At 38.7% G+C, this 22433-nt stretch overlaps 1 protein-coding gene across 1 annotated transcript in view; it reads left to right on the forward strand.

The window, feature by feature from the left end:
- Positions 1-21127, forward strand: part of LOC126235561 (uncharacterized) — an 86445-nt gene extending 65318 nt beyond the window's left edge. Inside the window, exon 3 of the mRNA XM_049944279.1 lies at positions 21085-21127. Within this exon, the coding sequence (XP_049800236.1) occupies positions 21085-21127 (43 nt within the window). The remainder of the gene's footprint in view (positions 1-21084) is intronic.
- The last annotated feature ends 1306 nt before the right edge of the window (positions 21128-22433 follow it).

The raw sequence follows: 22433 nt of genomic DNA on the forward strand, positions 1-22433 counted from the left end.
TGATGATTTCTTCAAATTTCACCATTCACACAATCACACAAATTTTAGCTTCCTCTGTCTTGATTTATTGCTTCCAAGTTGCTCTCAACTTGTCTTTCAGTGTCATGCAGATGATTAGTAATGCTTCATCATTTATTGCTACATCTTGGTTCATACAAGCCCATTGACTAGCCCCTTCAAAATAAACATTTTCATGTTGATTTCCTGTAACATTTTCATCTCCATCTGATACATCAACAACCCTTTTAGTCTCTTTAGTAACTGGATACTGTAATTGTTTGCAGTTGAATTTTACATCTGTGCTACATACCCACACATCTTTTCAGGAAAAAAAACACAGTATCCTCGATCATCACAACCAAACAAACATCCTATTACAGATTTAGCATCAAACTTTTTCCATTTTGTGTAGGAATCCAATCACAGTATTCCATTCCAAATATCACCAAATTATCCAAACAACCTTTTTTCTTCAAAGCTATTTCAGATAATCTTTGAGGGACCAGACTGATTTAAAGTGTATGTTGCAGCTAGAACAGCCTCACTTCACAATGCTTTTGGTAGGTATTCAGCAGAGCAGAGACAAGAACATGCCCTCTCAAAAGTATTCTATTTTCCCATGCAGCAATTCCATTCTGCTTAGAAGTATATGGTGCAGTCACTGAATGTTTCAGTTCAATACAGTCAGGAAATTTATCCTTAAAAACAGCAAGGTATTGATGACCTTCCAAATCATTTTCTTCCATTGGTCCACAAACATCTGCATTAGTCTCTTTAGTAACTGGATACTGTAATTGTTTGCAGTTGAATTTTACATCTGTGCTACATACCCACACATCTTTTCAGGAAAATAAACACAGTATCCTCGATCATCACAACCAAACAAACATCCTATTACAGATTTAGCATCAAACTTTTTCCATTTTGTGTAGGAATCCAATCACAGTATTCCATTCCAAATATCACCAAATTATCCAAACAACCTTTTTTCTTCAAAGCTATTTCAGATAATCTTTGAGGGACCAGACTGATTTAAAGTGTATGTTGCAGCTAGAACAGCCTCACTTCACAATGCTTTTGGTAGGTATTCAGCAGAGCAGAGACAAGAACATGCCCTCTCAAAAGTATTCTATTTTCCCATGCAGCAATTCCATTCTGCTTAGAAGTATATGGTGCAGTCACTGAATGTTTCAGTTCAATACAGTCAGGAAATTTATCCTTAAAAACAGCAAGGTATTGATGACCTTCCAAATCATTTTCTTCCATTGGTCCACAAACATCTGCATACAGGTATTCTCCAGGTTTAGTGGGTTGCTACACTCTTTCACCAAACACTAGCCAATGATGTTTACCATAAGCATATACCTCATAAAAGCTACTGTCAATTTTTGTTTATACACCAATATCCTTCAAAAACTGGTGCACATAGCATATATTTTGATGATCCATTTTTTCATGCCATCACTGTAAAGTGTCATCAGTTTCAGCAACAACACCAGACTTTTCTTGAGAAACAACCTTCACAGCTAAACGATCAAGCTCATTTTCACCATTGGATGTAGCAACTGCATTATAATATTGTTTTTGAAAAATACCCATGATTTGCCATGATTTTCGATTATTTCATTTATTCATTTTTGGGTAGCTTTGTTAACAGAAAATAGGTCACAGGATTCATCAAGGCAAAACAAAATATATTTAAAATATCATTCTGTCCATCTTTGTCCATTAAATACCTTGTACATCAATTCGACCTGTACCCATATGCTTCAATTTTCTCACCATTCTTGGCACTATTCATCTTCATCGGAGTTTCAAACAGTTCATAGATAGTGTACCAGTCACAATAATTTGTTATGTGATTCGTCGCAACAGTGTCAATGTTCCACTCATCACAGTCTAGTAAATTTACATCTACAGAAAAATTGTTTCATCCCACAGTTAAAACTTTTTTCTCAGTTTTTTAAGTAGGCCAATCTGTGCAACTACAAATTCCTAAATGTCCCATTGATGTTACACCTTTTGATGGCATAGCACACTCTTCTCTTACGTCTGTGGTAATAAATGCATTTGACCAATGGCCCTTTTTCTTACATTTGAAACAAACCAATGTTATACACTGTTTTGATAAGTGACCTGCTTTACCACAAGAAAAGCATTTTCTATTATAATTCATTTTATAATGAGTTGTTTATAATGTCTTAGCTTCATATAAAGATTGTTTGTGTCTTGGTTGCTGTTTGTTAATCTCCATTTTCAACATCATTGCTGTAGCAACACTTTCATCATCATGATCTGTTATTCTCAGTTCAAGATTTAAACACCATTTCTATAACTTATTCCACATCTTCTCTTCAGCAGGTAAGTCATGCGAGGTAATATTATAAATATTCCCACGCAATGTTGTGAAATTTGTGTCAAAGCAGATTAATCTTTTCAGCTGAGTGAACTTCATAACTTTCATGTAGCTAATCCCAAATCTCTTTAGCTTTCTCCAACATGAAGTAAACTCTTGGTGTCAAGCAATAGAAGTAGCCAATTCCTTGCCTTTATGTTAGCCTTGATCCATTTAGTGAGGCAGGTTTCATAATTATGTTCACTTTCTTCTGGCTTAAGCAGCTCACCATTTATGGCGTCTAAGATTTTGTCACATTCTAAGAAAATTCTCATTATAATTCTCTGCGTCCCCCAGTTTTCTTCAGCAGTTAATTTTTCAATTTTCTGTCTTTTGTTGGCCATTGTCATCTTTTACTCTGCAACAATGTCAAGTTACAGTGGAAATCGGTTACAACAATCACACTTTTCGAATACTTTATCAACCATGCAGTCTGCTACTATGTTGATAAAACACCAAATGCAATTTTAAAATGAAACATTTATTCAAAAAAAACACCAAAATATGACAATACCATCAGTGAATAGCAATAACACCCTTTACATCACAGGAAGTCTTTACACACAACTGAAAAACCAAAGAACAAAACTATGATGACCTATGAGAGGCAACTTCCAAAGATAATTAATACACACACATAAAACAACACTGAAAACACTAACACTTTCACAATTTTGATCTGCAAAGGCCTAAGTGGGACTCCCAGAATATGTGGCTGCTCATCACTGCAGAAGCAATGAGCAGAAATGGATGGGCTGTACGAAGGGCCTTCTTCGTGTACAATGGGTGGCAGCTGTCTAATTGGAGGTATTTTTGATGGTTGGTGGGTTTGATGTGATCTGAGTTATTGATGGAGCCATTCATGAGGTCAACATCAAGAAAGGAAGTGAATTATTGGGGTCAGAAAGAACAGATGAACTGAATGATGGAGAACGTGCGACGTTTCTGTAGGAATTTGGATAGTGTGTCCACACCCTTGGTCCAGTTGTCATCAATGAATCTGAACCAGGTGTGGGATTTGGGATTCTGGGTCATAGGAAAGCTTCCTCTTGATGGCCACTGAAGAGGTTGGCATAAGATTTGGCCAGATGGGATTCCCTAGCTGCACAGCAAGTTTCTTTGTAGCTGATGCTTTCTCTAGAATGTGTAATGATTAATGACAAAATTGTGACAGTCTCACCTCTGTTTTGTGATGTGATAGTTTCTGATGTTCCTGCCCACACCAGGGTGGGGAAGTGGGGCTCACATTTCACACTACCAGTGCTGAGATTGTAGTGTCTCTTTTTGAGTCATTAGACTTCTGACTGGTTTTATGCAGTACACCTTTGTCTTCATCTCAGAGTAGCACTTGCACCTCAGATCCTTCCTTATTTGTTGGGTGTGTTCCCATCCCAGTCTTCCCCTCTACCGCTCCACCTGGTACCATGAATGTTATTCCCTGATCTCTTAACAAATATCCTATCAGCCTGTCCCTTATTCTTGTCAATACTTTCCATTCATTCCCTCCTTCAATTATTCTGTGGAGACCCCATTCTTGGTTATGAATTGTTAATTAATAATATTCTGTCATCAATCACAAATTTATTTTCTACTTGCTTTCCAATGCGTTTCAGAGCTACAACTGCATTTTCAAGGATTGTATGAACATACTGGGCATTACATCTGCTTCAGTTTTTCACCTAACAGTGACATAATGACCCCGATGTTAGGTTTAATGAGATGAATTATACCTCCAGTGAGATTAATGAGATAAATCAAGAGAAATGTGGTCTAGTAACATATTTTCTGCATTTGACCACATTACTTCCATTTTTTACATTGGTAAAACTACTCATAATTAACATGTTAATTGTAGTAGTGCATGACTCAGGTGGTGTATGTTACCCTATGTTACAGTGATGTGACAGAGTATTATATTTACTGTTATTTCCATTCGGTCTTTGAAACTGTAGTTGTAGCTCTGGAACATGTTGGACAGCAATTATAAAATTAAAAAAATTGTGACTGAAAATGGAATACAATTAATTAATAATACCTGACCTAGAAGATACAGTCTCAAACAGCCCACAACATAATGTCTATCAATAATGTATCATTCTTTATTTTATCAGTCCATCTCATTTTCAACATTCTTCCATAGCACCACATCTTAAACAGTTTTATTGTCTCTTTCTGGTTTCTGTTGTTCACTAACGTACTATGCTGTGCTTGGAACATACATTCTCAGACATTTCTTCCTCAAATTAAGGCCAATGTTTGCTAATAGTAGACTTCTTTAGACCTGGAATGCCCTCTTTGCCTGTTTTTATCTGCTTATTACTTTGTCCTTTTTTCTTGTTACTGTGTTATTTTGCTTCCAAGGTAGCAGAATTCCTTCACTTCATCTACTTTGTGATCACCAAAAGCTTATGACTAATCTCATGTCTAATACTCTCCATTACTTTTATCTTTCTTTGGTTTACTCTCAATCCATAACATGTGCCAGTAAGACAATTCCTGAAATTCTTCCTCTCTTTCACTGGTGACAGCAATGTCATCACTGATATCCTTTCACTCTCAGTTTTAATCGCACTCCTGAACATCTCTTTTCTTTCTATCACTGCTACTTTGATGTAAAGTGTATGCTTACCCTTTTTTTAATCCAGGTACTTCATCCCTGGTCTTCCACTCATATTGTGCCCTCTTGATTCTTGAACATATTTTGCATTATCCAGCTTTCCTGTAGCTTACTCCTATTTTCTTCAGCATTTTAAACATCTTACATTATTTTACATTATCAAACACTTTCTTTAGATCGACAGACCCTATGAACATCTCTCTTGATTTTTCTTAAGTTTTGATTCCATTACCAACCATAATGTCAGAACTGCCTCTGGTGCCTTTGCCTTTCTGAAAGCTGAAATGATTGTCATTTCATAGATCCTTGGTTTCCTTTCCCATTCTTGTCAGCATTTTGGATGCATGAGCTATTCAGTTGATCAAAACAATAGTTCTTGCACTTATCTACTCTTGGTATCTTTGGGACAGAGTGAATGATATTTCTCTGAAAATTGGGTGGTGTGTCTCTAGTCTCATTCTACACACAAATGCCAACGGTCATTTGGTTGCCACTTCGGCTAGTGATTTTACAAATTCTAAAGGAGTATTATCTCTTCTGGCTGCCTTATTTGATTACAAGTCTTCTACACTTTGTTAAAATTTTATTCTACTAATGTATCCTTTATGCCTTCCATATCTGCTCTCATTCATTCTTCTACCATGTTATTATATGACAGTTCCCCACCATCATAGACACCTTCAGTGCACTCATTCCATCTGTCTGCTGTTTCTTTGCATTTACCAGTGGAATCCCCATTGCACACTTAATATTCTTCTTCCCTCTCTTGTCAGTCAGTTGAAGTATTACTTCTGTTACCTTCCTTGTACCCATATTTGCCTGTTCAACTTCCATGACTGATGCTTTGAGAGATGTACAGACTTCAACTGAACTACCTACTGTGGTATTCATTATTGCAATATCTACATCCTTAGAGAACTCCAAACATATTACATCATCACTCAGTACTTCCATATCCCTCTTTTTTCCACATTGATTCTTCCAGAAAATTATCTTAAAATTTAGTCTCCTATTTGTCATTATTAAATTGTGCTCTGAGTCTATATCTACTTGTACATATGCCTTGCAACCCAATACCTAGTTTCAGAATCTCTGTCTGACTATGATGTAATCCATCAAGAATCTTCCTAGGTCACTGGACCACTTCCCAAGTATCTGCATGCCTCCTCCTCTTGTGATTTTCGAAGTGTATTCATTATAACTAGCTGAAATTTACTGCACAACTCAATTAGCCTTTCTCCTCTTTCATTTCTACTACCAAGCTCATATTCCTCCAAAAATCTGTCTTTCATCCCTTCTCCTCCAACAGAATTGCAATCCTCCATGATTATTAGATTACCATCTCCCTTTACAAACTGAATTACCCATTCAGTGTCCTAAAACACTTTCCCTACCAATTCATAATCTATTTGTTGTTGGCATGTATACCTGAACTACTTTTGTTGCCATTAGTTTGTTGAAGATTCTGATAACAATCCTAAAACTGGATGTTCCTACTAACTTACTCTCCCTATCTTCCTATTCAAAATGAATCCTACCTTCATTATATGATGTTCTGCTGCTGTTGATATTACATACCTGAATATGTATTTATTTATTCTATGTGTCCAGAACTTAGATAACACAAGATGATAAATGTAATAACAAAATTCTGTGAGGCATTGCTAATTTTCTGTTAGATGGACCATAAGCTCAAAAATTCTGCTGTCTTGATGGCTTTATCAGTTGCTGCATATAATATCATATGTGGTGCAAGAATCTGGCAGGTTTCTGCCAACCAGGAGATGTTGTGGGTCCTGCAGATCACCACACTTGCAGGACTTATCTTCAGTCATTTAGCCCCACTTCTTGAAGTTCACCTTGCTCCTGCCATCCTGTCCTCAGTTGGTTTAGTGCTGTTCATGTAATATATGACAGATGAAAGCTCACAGCAGGTTCCTCTTTCATGTTCTCCCCAACACTACAGTTAATGACTTTTGCAACAGGTCTTTTCAGCAAGGTGCTGATGGAGTTGTTGTTGTTGTGTGCATGGAGCTCCTCCATGACCTCAGACGGTTTTTGTGGTTCATATCCAGACAGGAGGTGTCTGGGATCAGTTTCCAGCTTCGTTTTCTCAATTTCTGTGACTGTTCTTCTGCAGATGCCACATGATGCTGCACCCATAATCTGGTAAATTTTGGTGACAGGACTTGGTCATAGGCAGTCCAGTCACAAATTGTCCAATATCATTCAATATCATATCCCCCCATTTATAGATGATGTTGTTCTGGATAGATATTTTTAGCTTTGTTTCTTGGCAGTCGTCTTTGAATGTGAGACTATAATCCAGGGTATCCTGGAGTATCATAGTGGCAAAGTTGTTGACCTCTCCAGTTAATATTTAATTTCCTCCTGGCTTCCCAGTTTCTCAAATTAAAGGTACAGACTGATGCCTTTCCAGGATTTGGTTTTATGTGATTATCATCATAATACTTGATGAGATATTCAAGGGCTGCTACCATATTCATCTCCACTTCTTCAAACGTTTTGCCTTGAGATGCAGTTGCTGTGTCATCTGCATAAATAAATGTTCTTGTTCCTGATTGGTTTGTGTAAATGCTGTACAGGAGGCATGACAATAGATTGCCCTGAGGTACACTACTCTTCTAAGTCCTCCATAGGCTCTTCTTGTTAAACAGAGTGACAAAACTTCCTGTTTTGCAGCAAACGCTGTATAAACTGTGTTAAATGGTTGTCTTTTGCGATTGACAGCTTCCAGATCTATGAATGTCACTTCTGTAATTTGTTCTCATTCATATCCATATTCAAATATTTGAGCACAGCATGATTTTCCTGGGTGGAAACCTGACAGCTCTTTTACAAAGTTTTTATCAGGAGATGCGACTGAGTGATCAGCTGACCACAAATCTTTATCTTCTTTATATTTCACTTGACTGACCCACCACTATATCTATATTGAATGTTTGCATTTTCCTTTTAATATTTTCTATCCTCCCTACCATGTACAAACTTCCAGTTTTCCAAAACCTGACTCAAAAGAACATTATCCTTTCATTGGCTATCCAATTTTTTCATTAACATTACCTCCCTCTTGTCAGTCTCCTCCTAGAGATTCAAATGAGGGATTAATCCAGATCCTTTTGAAAACTGAGAGATAATCATGACAGTGTTCTTCAATTACAGGCTGCATTTCCTTTGGGTAAACTTTGTGTGTCTTCAGTGGAGCAGTTTCAATTGGTTCCTGCATCCTTACACCCTTGATCATTGCTGATTGGCCCACCTTTTTAGGGGCAGTTTCCCATCCCAAGAACGATAGGGTGCCCTGAAACTCTGTCTTCTTCTCCACACTCTCTGACAAGACCATTGACAAAATGATAGTGACTCCTTATTCCAGAAGTTTTCTGTCACCATTGGTGATAATTCATATTTAAAATGTAAGGTGTACTGGGGATCAAATCTGAGACCCAGGACATTTTGAATACCTGTCAAAGATGATAGCTCTAGACCATAGTGACCCATGGGCCCATGTACCCTTGTCTAAATAAACCACTTGTGTTTCAGAGGAGAAATAATTGTGGCTGAGTATATAGATGATCATAGTGACCGGAAAGGAGATAGTTAGTTTGGAGTCAGGTATTGGGAATCATAATCTGTGGATATTGGGGATGCTGGTGTAGAGTGAGGTGGTGTCAACAATGATGTGCAAGGTGCTTACCAGCAAAACAACAGAATCCCTGAAGAGTTGGTGGAGGAAATAGTTCATTTATTCTGTATATGAATGTAGGCTGCAGGCAATGGGCTAAACAAATTTGTCAAGAAGGGCAGAGATCCTCTCTGTCAGGTCACAGTATGCAGCCACAATGGTGTGTACTGCATGGTTAGCTTAGTGTATTTTAGGAACCATGTGGAAGATGGAGGTCCAGGGAGTAGCGGGGACAAGGAAGGAGATATACTCTGGGGAAAGGTTCTGGGATGAGCCTCAGGATTTGAGATGCAATTGCAGATCATGCTGGACTTCTGGAATGACATCACTGTAGGAGAGCTTGTAGATGAATCAGGTTAACAGCAGGGGAAGGCTGTCAGCCAGGTGATCCCTGCAGTTTATAACAACAGTAGATAGGATCATAAGATCAGGATCACCTTTTAGTTGATGTATTGTGATTCTTTCTGCAGATGTGAGGCTGGTTTCTGTGTTGAGATATTTGGGGTGGCAAGGTTTGAGGTTAGGAAACTCTGGAAAGTTATCAGAGGATGATTTGAGGGGGCAGGGGGGGGGGGGGGAGAGGAGTGGAGGTTGTTCACTCTGTATTAACATTGTATAATTTATTTGAAACCTTCTGATATTTCCAAATCTCTCTCATGTATAGGGCTACATATTTCATTCATATTTCTTAAAACAAGTGCTAGCAACAATTTTTCTCTCTTTCATCATACTGGTACTGAATACATTCTTTTATTTCATCATAGATTTTTTTCATTCTTTTTCTCATCTGTAGATGAGCTCTAAAATGCATAGCTTACAAGCTACAAGCACTTGTTCATCTATGAACCATATCTCTTCTGCTGCAAGCTCATTACTGTTATGAATGACTTACAGAATGCGGTAAAAAAATGAGAATGCAATATTAAGTTGATGTGAAACAGTAGAGCTTCTAATCTGCTTGATATTACTTACAACCTCTTGTGAGCCATAATCACACACTCTCTAAAAAACTCAGGGTGATCACAAAGATATACTGGCAGGCCTTCATGATGCATTCTTTTAGTGTTTGTAAATCAGTAATGAGAAAATCTGAAAAGGGAAATGCTAAGGCTCAATCTAGATATAGTGGGGGTCAGTGAAGTGAAATGGAAAGAAGACAAGGATCTATGGTTAGACAAGTATAGGGTAACATCAACAGCAGCAGAAAATAGTGTAACAGGAGTAGGATTCATTATGAATAGGAAGATAGGGCAGAGTGTGAGATATTGCTAACACTTCAGTGAAGGGGCTGTTCTCATCAGAATTCTCAGCAAACTAACAATGACAATGATAGTTTGGGTCACATGCTGACATTGCAGGCCCAAGATGACCAGAGAGAGAAAGTGTATGAGGATACTGAATGGGTAATTCAGTAGGTAAAGGGGGATAAAAATCTAATAGTCATGGAGGATTGGAATGTGGCTGTAGAGAAAGGAGAAGAAGAAAGGGTTACAGTAAAATATGGGCTTGATCCTATGAATAAGAGAGGAGAAAGACTAACGGCATTCTGCAGTAAGTTGCAGCTAGTAATATCAAATACACTGTTCAAAAATCACAAGAGGAGGAGGTATACTAGGAAAAGGCTGGGAGATACCAGAAGATTTCAATTAGATTACACCGGGATCAAGCAGAGATTTTGAAATCAGATACTGGATTGTAAGGCATATCCAGGAGCAGATATAGCCTCAGATCACAATTTAGTAGTGATGCAGACTAGGCTGAAGTTAAGGAGATTAGTCATGAAGAATCAGTGCACAAAGAAGTTGGATATCAAAGTTCTAAGGAATGAAGAGGTACATTTGAACTTTTATGAGGCTATAGATACTGTGATAAAGAATAACTCAGTACACAACTCAGCTGAAAAGGAATGGAAATCTCTAAAAAGGGCAGCCACAGATTTTGGAAAGAAAAAAATAGGTACTGCAAAGAAACCATGGATAACAGTAGAAATACTTCAGTTGATCAATGAAAGAAGGTGGTACAAACATGTTCATGGAATTTCAGGAATATAGAAATACAAGTCACTTGGGAATAAAGTAAATATTAAGTGCAGGGAAGCTAAGACAAAATGGCTGCATGAAAAATGTGAAGAAATCAAAAAAGAAATGATTGTCAGAAGGTCTGACTCAGCATATAGAATAGACAAAACAACCTTTGGGGAAATTAAAGGCAAGGGTGGTAATTCCACCATTAAATGCATAGGAGAGAGTGGATAGATGGAAAGAGTAAATTGGAGGCCGCAATGAGGGGAAGACTTGCCTGATGATGTGATAGAAAAAGGAACAGGAGTTGATATAGGAGAGATAGGGGATCTAGTATTAGAATCACAATTTAAAATAGCTTTGGAAAACTTAAGATCGCATAAGGCAAAAGTTATAGATAACATTCCACCAGAATTTCTAAAATCATTGGGTGAAGTGACAACAATACAACTATTCACATTAGTGTGTAGAATGTATAGATCTGGTGCTATACCACAGACTTTTGGAAAGAGATCATTCACACAATCCAAAGATCACAAAAGCTGAAAAGTGGGAGAATTATGACACAGTCAGCTTAACAACTCATGCATCCAAGTTGCTGACAAGAATAATATACAGAAAAATAGAAAAGAAAAGTGAAGATGTGTTACATGATGATCAGTTTGCCTTTAGGGAAGATAAAGGCACCAGAGAGTCAGTTCTGTAATTGCAATTGATAATGGAAGCAAGACTAAAGAAAAATCAAGACACATTCATAGGATTTGTTGACCTGGAAAAAGTGTTTGACAATGTCAAATGGTGCAAGAGCCAAGAGGGAATAATAAGAGTGGAAGACTAAGAACAAAGTCTTCAGATTGAAAAGGCTGTAAGATAGGAATATAGTCTTCACCCCTTCTGTTCAATCTATGCATTGAAGAAGCAATGTGGGAAATAAAAGAAAGGTACAGGAATATAATTTAAATTAAGGGTGAAAGGATATAAATGTTGCAGTTCACTGATGACATTGCTATCCTCAGTGGAAGTGAAGAATTACATGATCTGCTGAATGAAATGAGCAGTGTAATGAGTACAGAATATGGTTTGAGAGTAAACTGAAGTAAAATGAAAGTAATGAGAAACATCAGAAATGAGAGCAGCAAGAAACTTAACATCAAGATTGGTGATCACAAAGTAGACTAAGTTAAGGAATTCTGTTATCTAGACAGCAAAATAACCCATGACGCGTTGATGCATGAAGCAAGGAGGACATAACATGCAGACTAGCAGTGGCAAAATAGGAATTTCTGGCTAAGAGAAGTCTATTAGTATCACACATATGCCTTAATTTGAGGAAGAAATTTCTGAGAAAGCTGGAACACAGCATTGTGGGTACTGAGACATGGACTGAAGGAAAACTGGAACAGAAGAGAATTGAAGCATTTGAGATGTGTTGCTACAGAAGAATGTTGAAAGTTAGAAGGTAGAAAGGTAAGGAATGAGGAGATTCTCCAGAGAATTGATGAGGAAAGGAATGTATGGAAAACACTGAAAAGAGGGAGCTGTAGAGAGTAAAAACTGTAGAGGAAGACAGAGATTGGAATACAGCCAGAAAATAATTGAGGCTGTCATTTGCAGGTGCTACTCTGAGATGAATTGGTTGGCATGGGAGAGGAATTCGTGGGATGAAACCAGTCAGAAATCTGATGACCCAGAAAGATTTCAAGAGTCCACACTAAAAATCCGAGGGATTTAGATTGGGGAAATGAGCTGGCCAACATGCTGGACATCCGCAACCAATCCATTGCCTTTAAATTTCTGTGCGAGATGTTCTCAGACCTTTTGGAGAAAATGGGCAGGTGTTCCATCAAGCATGAATCACATCCCCAGTCATTGATAAGATAGTATCTCCTCTAGCAGTGCAGGTAAGTCATATTAAAGGAACTGAAGATGCATTGCACATGTCAGTCTGTTGATAGAATTTAAGGTCCTATTAATCAGTTGTCAGTAATACCTGCCCATACATTCACTGAAAATTGGTGCTGATTCTTTGCTTTGCTTTGACCACATGTGCACTTACATCAGACCATGCATTGGTTTATGAAAAATTAACAATCCTATCTCAAGTGCAACCAGCCTTTAAATGTAAACAGTATCTTTGTTGAGAAAAGTGGGTCTTCACATCTTTGAAACAGCCATTGAAAAAGCTATATTCTTGCAGACTAATCTTGTGACCAAAGGGTTCAGACATGTTGTATGTGATATGGGTATAGCAATTTTTCATGCAGGATAACCCAGACTAGAAAGTGTTTAACCTTGATAGATGCTGATATTCACAGCAGTGGTTAAGGTATGAATTTTAGAACATGTATTTGCTGTACATACACAGACACACACACACACACACACAGGTATGGGCATTAATATTTGTGTGTTTTTGCTGATGAATAGATTTATACATGATTTGCCTGGATTCACCTTCCACACAGTCCTCAAGGCTCTCTTCTACAAAATAAAAATGCTTTACATATTAGATTAACATCTGCTGTCTCCCCCTGTACTATCACATGTAACAGAGCAGGACATTCAAAGCAAAATTACACAAACATTGTGTCTGAGTATCAAGCTATGGAGCCAGCCCTTGTAATAAACATTGATTGGATATTATTTCATTGCATACATGATCAATTGGTGGTGTCCACAACAGCCTGCCATCCATGTCTACACCCAGAAACTTACGTATCAAAAAGGTTATTACAAGGATATATCCTTTCACAGTATTTCATTCATTTGATGCACTTCCTTTAAAGTGTATGAGATTTGTTTTCCATATATTAACTTGTGGGAACATCAGTCCATAATAAGCCATGAAATATGTTAATGACACACAGCCATCACCATCCATAGGGCCTAGATTCCAGGATGAATGTGTATTTGTACCAGACTGTCCTGTGGGGATTAATATAGCAATGTTGGAATCTCGCCAGCAACTGCATGAGTTGATGGTATTGAGTGTGGAGACTGGTCTGGTGACAGTTTAGGTTGGTCAGCAGCCGCGTGATGTGACACAGGGGTCGAGTTGCGACTAATCAAGCTGGGATGATTTTTCTTCCCCTCTTGTTTTGACATCTGCCTACTTAAATTCGTTTTTTTTAATTTTAACTAATTACCATTAACATTTGTGAATATAATCTACATTTTCATAAAAGAAAAAGGTTGGCCCTCAGTTTTAAAGAATATAACACTAGATCTAATTTTATGCTTATGCCTAGTTAGTATCTTGCCTAGTTAGTATCTTTTGTTATAGGGTGAAATCAGTGATTGTTTTATAACTTAAATTCTATTGTTGATGTATAAACAAATATAAATTCTGTAACAATTATAAACGTTTGGAAGACAAAATACTAGTAATCTTAAAGTATCTATTTAGCTCTATTCTAAAACTTGTTAGGAAAGCCAGCCATTAATTAATTCCAAAGTAATTAACAGTTTTGACAAAAGTATTGTTTGTGTAATAATATTTGTTAATTTCATGATTTAAACAAATAATTCAGCGTAACTCTTACAGTAGAAGAAACTGTTGAAAAGACGCAATTTTTCGATGTATTCAGTTAATTTAATGAGTTAAGCTTTAATTGTAATTTCTTTAAATTAAACATTGAACAATGTGGAGTTTCAGGGCCTATTATTGTGATGATATATAAGGGCCTGATTTTTGGTCACGAGACAGTCAGTCATGGCCGAGCTTCAGACAAGAAACTTGCATTGGTTACAATGACAACAATGCATCAACTTAACAGTGAAATAAGTGTTACATCAATAAGCCCTGTGTTAAAGCAATGACAGCGTCTGTTCCATACGAACTGGATTATTCTGAAAGAACTGTGAATTATGTGGTTACGTTTTTACTGCTCATGGATGTTCAACAGGATGCTATTGTAGCAGTATGTTGATGTTTGCCTGAAAACTATTAATGAGGCTTATTGAAAGTAAAACAACAGTGCACTGGTCATATAAATGTGTATATGAGGTGGGGGGGAGGGGGTGAAAAATGAAAGAAAAGGACAGTGAAATGCAAAGGTGCACCTGTCAGCTACATAATTTACAGTTGTTGTTGTTGTTGTCTGCAGTCCTGAGACTGGTTTGATGCAGCTCTCCATGCTATTCTATCCTGTGCAAGCTTCTTCATCTCCCAGTACTTACTGCAACCTACATCCTTCTGAATCCACTTAGTGTATTCATCTCTTGGTCTCCCTCTACGATTTTTACCCTCCACGCTGCCCTCCAATGCTAAATTTGTGATCCCTTGATGCCTCAGAACATGTCCTACCAACCGGTCCCTTCTTCTTGTCAAGTTGTGCCACAAACTCCTCTTCTCCCCAATTCTATTCAATACCTCCTCATTAATTATGTGATCTACCCATCTAATCTTCAGCATTCTTCAGCAGCACCACATTTCGAAAGCTTCTATTCTCTTCTTGTCCAAACTATTTATCGTACATGTATCACTTCCATACATGGCTACACTCCATACAAATACTTTCAGAAACGACTTCCTGACACTTAAATCTATACCCGATGTTAACAAATTTCTCTTCTTCAGAAACGCTTTCCTTGCCAGTCTACATTTTATATCCTCTCTGCTTCAACCATCATCAGTTATTTTGCTCCCCAAATAGCAAAACTCCTTTACTACTTTAAGTGTCTCATTTCCTAATCTAATTCCCTCAGCATCACCCGACTTAATTCGACTACATTCCATTAACCTCGTTTTGCTTTTGTTGATGTTCATCTTATATCCTCCTTTCAAGACACTGTCATTTCTGTTCAACTGCTCTTCCAAGTCCTTTGCTGTCTCTGACAGAATTACAATGTCATCGGTGAACCTCAAAGTTTTTATTTCTTCTCCATGGACTTTAATACCTGCTCCGAATTTTTCTTTTGTTTCCTTTACTGCCTGCTCAATATACAGATTGAATAACATCGGGGATAGGCTACAACCCTGTCTCACTCCCTTCCCAACTGCTGCTTCCCTTTCATGCCCCTCGACTCTTATAACTGCCATCTGGTTTCTGTACAAATTGTAAATAGCCTTTCGCTCCCTGTATTTTACCCCTGCCACCTTCAGAATTTGAAAGAGAGTATTCCAATCAACATTGTCAAAAGCTTTCTCTAAGTCCATAAATGCTAGAAATGTAGGTTTGCCTTTCCTTAATCTATTTTCTAAGATAAGTCGTAGGGTCAGTATTTCCTCACGTGTTCCAACATTTCTGCGGAATCCAAACTGATCTTCACCGTGGTCTGCTTCTACCAGTTTTTCCATTCATCTGTAATGAATTCACATTAGTATTTTGCAGCTGTGACTTATTAAACATATAGTTCGGTAATTTTCACATCTGTCAACACCTGCTTTCTTTGGGATTGGAATGATTATATTCTTCTTGAAGTCTGACCGTATTTCGCCTGTCTCATACATCTTGCTCACCAGATGGTAGAGTTTTGTCAGGACTGGCTCTCCCAAGGCCGTCAGTAGTTCCAATGGAATGTTGTCTACTCCCAGGGCCTTGTTTCGACTCAGGTCTTTCAGTGCTCTGTCAAACTCTTCACGCAGTATTGTATCTCCCATTTCATCTTCATCTACATCCTCTTCCATTTCCATAATATTGTCCTCAAGTACATCACCCTTGTATAGACCCTCTATATACTCCTTCCACCTTTCTGCTTTCCCTTCTTTGCTTAGAACTGGGTTTCCATCTGAGCTCTTGATATCCATACAAGTGGCTCTCTTTTCTCCAAAGGTCTCTTTAATTTTTCCTGTAGGCAGTATCTATCTTACCCCTAGTGAGATAAGCCTCTACATCCTTACATTTGTCCTCTAGCCATCCCTGCTTAGCCATTTTGCCCTTCCTTTTGCCTGCTTCATTTACTGCATTTTTATATTTTCTCCTTTCATCAATTAAATTCAATATTTCTTCTGTTAGCCAAGGGTTTCTACTAGCCCTCATCTTTTTACCTATTTGATCCTCTGCTGCCTTCACTTTTTCATCCCTCAAAGCTACCCATTCTTCTTCTACTGTATTTGTTTCCCCCATTCCTGTCAATTGTTCCCTTAGGCTCTCCCTGAATCTCTCTACAACCTCTGGTTCTTTCAGTTTATCCAGGTCCCGTCTCCTTAAATTCCCACCTTTTTGCAGTTTCTTCAGTTTTAATCTACAGTTCATAACCAATAGATTGTGGTCAGAGTCCACATCTGCCCCTGGAAATGTCTTACAATTTAAAACCTGGTTCCTAAATCTCTGTCTTACCATTATATAATCTATCTGATACCTTCTAGTATCTCCAGGATTCTTCCATGTATACAACCTTCTTTTATGATTCTTGAACCAAGTGTTAGCTATGATTAAGTTATGCTCTGTGCAAAATTCTACCAGACGGCTTCCTCTTTCATTTCTCTCCCCCAATCCATATTCACCCACTATGTTTCCTTCTCTCCCTTTTCCTACTCTCGAATTCCAGTCGCCCATGACTATTAAATTTTCTTCTTCCTTCACTACCTGAATAATTTCTTTTATCTCATCATACATTTCATCAATTTCTTCATCATCTGCAGAGCTAGTTGGCATATAAACTTGTACTACTGTAGTAAGCATGGGCTTCGTGTCTATCTTGGCCACAATAATGCGTTCACTATGCTGTTGGTAGTAGCTTACCCACACTCCTATTTTTGTATTAATTATTAAACCTACTCCTGCATTACCCCTATTTGATTTTGTATTTATAACCCTGTATTCACCTGAGCAAAAGTCTTGTTACTCCTGCCACCGAATTTCACTAATTCCCACTATGTCTAACTTCAACCTATCCATTTCCCTTTTTAAATTTTCTAACCTACCTGCCTGATTAAGGGACCTGACATTCCACGCTCCAATCCGTAGAACGCCAGTTTTCTTTCTCCTGATAACGACGTCCTCTTGAGTAGTCCCCACCTGGAGATCCCAATGGGGGACTATTTTACCTCTGAAATATTTTACCCAAGAGGACGCCATCATCATTTCACCATACAGTAAAGCTGCATGCCCTCGGGAAAAATTACGGCTGTAGTTTCCCCTTGCTTTCAGCCGTTCGCAGTACCAGCACAGCAAGGCCGTTTTGGTTAGTGTTGCAAGGCCAGATCAGTCAATCATCCAGACTGTTGCCCCTGCAATTACTGAAAAGGCTGCTGCCCCTCTTCAGGAACCACATGTTTGTCTGGCCTCTCAAACAGATACCCCTCCGTTGTGGTTGCACCTACGGTATGGACATCTGTATCGCTGAGGCACGCAAGCCTCCCCACCAACGGCAAGGTCCATGGTTCATGGGGGTAGACAGTACTTTTTTTTTAGCCAGTACATCGACACCGAGGACAACAAACGAAGAAACAAAGTAGGTAAACCACTACAGGCTGATGATAGGGAGACCAAATCACAGCTTCATCCACATGGAGCAGATAGGCTGCCTTTGCATATTCGACAGACACCTTGATGCACTTATCATTGACCAATATTGTTACTGTGCTTTCATTGTGTTCCAGTACTAGATATTGATCTGTGTAAGGCATTTATAGCAGATCTTTTATGGAGCCCATATATATCATAATATGAGAGCGTGTACTTTGATCTTTGTGAACAAAACTAGGGGAGTCCATGTGCTGGAAAGCAGTGTTATGGATGAAAATTGGAAATGAAGTTCCTGATTTCTTGTAGTAATAATGGAGGATCTCTAGGTGGGTGGTCATGTTGTTGGGTGCGGGATGTTGAAGGTAGCCTGAATGGTTTGTTGTACACAAACTTCACAACTGAAACACAAATATCAGGTTGGAATGCAGCATCTTAACCCAGCAACACTAGGGGCAAGGCCAAAAACTAAGAAGAACCACAATACATCAGAGCCAGTTTTAAAGTTCAGTTTCAAAGTTACACAATTCTTTTAGTGGACAATTGATAAGTGGTGGGATGATGATGTGTGAACCCATATAAATTTTCCAGTTCACAGAATGAAGTGAACTCAAATTGATGGCCTTAATCCATTGTTATATTGGATTGACAGTCAAAACACAAGACCAAAAGAACCAAGAGATTACAAAGGTCTGTGCAACAGCTTGTGCCAATCAGTCCGTGATGGGCACTGCTTCTACCCAGTAGGTAGACCTTGACATTTGACAAGATAAACAAGTGGTTACCCACAAGCTGCAGTCCCACTTGATGCCTGGCCACACAAATATTTCATTCACAATCCATACAGTGCAATTGGCTCTAGAATGAGTGAGTCCATGGATGGAACTGAGAACTTGTTTCTAAAAATACAGCAGAACAAAGGGGCACAGTCGGGTTTAAGAATTATCACACAGTATTAGACATTTTGTCCTTTGGAAAGTCCTGTAGATGTAATCCTACATTTGGGTTCTTCATAAGCTCTTGTAATATGTCAGTGTCTTGTGCCATTACTAGTCACCTGAAGTCAGTGCTAGGAAAAATGATTGGCCACAATGTTACCTGCACCCCATGCATGTCTAATGTCAGTAGTTAATTGACCAACAAATTCCAAATGACAGAATTGTCTTGTTAAGAACTAGTTGCATGGGGTGCTGAAAGCAAAGGAAATAGGTTTCTGATCAGTGAAAACTGTGATGTGAGATGCTTCTGCATTCAACCTGAAATGATTAATGACTTCATATACCACCAACAAAAGTTCTCTGTCATAGGTGCCCCATTTTGTTTGCAACTCTGACAGTTTGTGGGAAAAGAACCTGAGCAGTTGCCAAATATCTCTGCTGTTGAAGAACCACTCCTACTGCTGTCTAGGAGACAAGTAGAACAGCTAGGGGCACAGAAGGGACGGGATGCACTAAAAGAATGCCATCCTTCAAACTGGACATGTTCCTGTTGAATGCCTATAACAACTCTGAAGTCCAAGTGATGGGGCATTGTCCCCTTGAAGTTGGTCCTGACAGTGTGGCAATGAGGGGCACCTGTAAGGCTGCAGTGCAGAAAAAATGCAATCTGTAGAAGCCAACCATACCCCGAAAATGGTGTAACTTTTGGAAGGTGTCCAGAAAAGGCACAGACTGAAATATGACAACAGGAGCTGAATGCTGGAAGGATTAATACGATGACACAAAAACTCCACTTCTTTCTTTCTGAAAACACATTTGTCTTTGTTGATCTGTGACCCGCACTTTCAGAGGTTATCAAAAATAATTTGTAGATGCTTGCGATATTCTAGCAGAGAGTTTGAGAAAACTAACACATTGTCCAGATATGCAAACAAAATAGGGCAGACCACGAGGCACTTCATCAATGAAATGCTGTCCTGTTTGAGCCACATTCCTTAGACCAAATGGCATTCTTGTGTATTCCAAGGGACCAAAAGATTTTATCATTGTTGTTTTCAGTATATCTATCGGTGCCACAAGAATTTGGTAATAGGCTTTCTGGAAACTAATGACACAGAGTAGCTGAGGACCTGTTAATACATCTGTGAAGTCCTGGAGGTGTGGGACAGGGTAATCGTTTGGAGTTGTCTATGCATTCAAAGCATGATAGTCCCTGCAAGGGCACCTGAACTGTCTTTCTTCCTTACTAAATGGCGGGGCAGTACCCACAGGATGTTGAAATATTGGATAATCCACCCACTTAATAAATCCTCAGTCTTTCTTTGCTGCAGAAAACTTTTCAGGCATCAACCTGTGGGCTTTGAAAGCAACCGGCAGTCCCAGTGTAGATGGAATGTGATGGCCAGTGTTGTGTACCACACCAAGTCAGCCAAGGTTAGGAAGGGAGAGACTTCTTCATTTAATTTCCATAGTTCAGTCTGAGCTTTTCTTAGGGCAGCAATGTGTTCACCAATTCGAGCACATAACACTTCATTGTGTTTAGCTAAGCTAGCTTCTAAGGCCACTAATTTTCCAAGCAACTCACTGGCTTGGTTTGAAGTTCTTCTTTCAATGACACTTCTGTGTTGTTAGATGAATCCAGATAATACCACTTAGTCATTGCTGCACCTGAAACAGTGGTGTTATACAATTCGTGATGTATGTCCGTAAACATTTTCAGTGTTCGTGCAGAGTTGAGCCTTCCATATGGCCATGCCAATGTGAGAATGACGTAGGAAATCTGAATCAAGAATAGGTTCAGTTACATCAGCAACCAGGAAGGTCAAATGCAGTTGCTTCTTAAAACCTAAACCCACCACCCCATTGCGTTGTCTGAAAGTAGGTATCTTTCAGTTATTAGCTACATTAGCCCAGAAGGTAACAGAAGATCACTTTACCAGCTTCATCAGGAGAACACTGACACATGTTTTTGAGTTGAATTAATATCTCTGTGAATTGCAGGTGTCCTGAACATCTAAGCAGTCTGGTGTATGAAGAATGTTAGCAGTGAACTGTCTATTTGATGTGCCAGAGTGAGTCATATTTCTGAAGTTAGGAAGGAATTTGTCTTCTTGAGTTTGATTGTTATGAGCTGACAGAAGATCATATCAAATGGGAGATCTATTGTTTGCTGTGATGGTGGAGTGTTGGCACTTCACACTAGAGTGACCCATTGTGCCTACACGTCATCACTGCTGTTGTCTGAGTAGTTGCATGGAGAAATGTATCCTCTAGCCATTCATCAAAAATGAAAATGGTACCAACACTAGTTGTGTAAGCACTTGCTGATGTCATGGGAAGAGCTGCATCGGCTGGCTTGCTGTGAGCTGCTGGGTCTCACTTTAGCTTGCTGGAATTGATGCTAGAGAGCAGTCAAGTCATGCCAGGGCAAGCTAAGTTGTTCAGATAATGGAAGCTGCTCACTTCTAATGGTGTCCGTTATAACTGCACTGGCAATGGAATTTCCAGTCTGTTAGGCCCCACAAACATTGTGTGCAGTGTTATGTGAAATGACAGCACTTTTGATAGTGAAGGGCAATTTTTTGAACCATACCTCTTTTAGTATTACCTCAGAAACTTCAGATTCATTCACCAGGCTTTAAGATGATACCAGAATTTGGGAGGCAATTTATTGCCAATAACCTCTCTTGTCTGAACTTGTTGTATTCAAAGATCTGTTGGTTTGCACACTTGATGAAGCACATTGCCCTTATGTGCATTTATTTGCACACAAATGTCATGTAATGAATAAACAATGTCTGACAATAACAGCAAAGTTTGAGTGTTTAAAGCACTGATGGTCAGAACAAATTGTAGGTTGTCACCACAAATACCAAATTCTGTAAAAAGAGTTCTAGAAGCTGGAACCATGGATCTGGCTCTTGTGATATGTATTGCAGAATCACAAATTTTTCTCACAGCATGGGAAATGTAATGAAGCTTATTGGCTAATTCTCCATGAACCGTAAAATCATGTGAAGTGCCCAACTGTTGTGAACTGACAAGACAGCCAGTCCACAGTGACGGGTAACCGAAAGGCACGCGCTTAAACTCACGCAGGCTAGAGAGGTCTGAAACAGGATACGTAATGAATGCTATAATGAAAAGTATGTAGCTTCTGGAATACTTAACTTTAATCCATCCTTGTTGTACATCGCTCTTGACAATACAAGTGAGACTCTGTAGATACATGCTAATTGCGCCTTGCTAGGTCATAGCCATGGAGTTAGCTGAAGGCTATTCTAACTATCTGCTCTGCAAATGAGCGAGGCTTCGTCAGTGTGCATCGCTAGCTAAGTCGTCCGTACAAC

The sequence above is a fragment of the Schistocerca nitens genome, chromosome 2 (assembly GCF_023898315.1).
Source record: "Schistocerca nitens isolate TAMUIC-IGC-003100 chromosome 2, iqSchNite1.1, whole genome shotgun sequence".
In the NCBI taxonomy this organism is placed as follows: Eukaryota; Metazoa; Arthropoda; class Insecta; order Orthoptera; family Acrididae; genus Schistocerca; species Schistocerca nitens.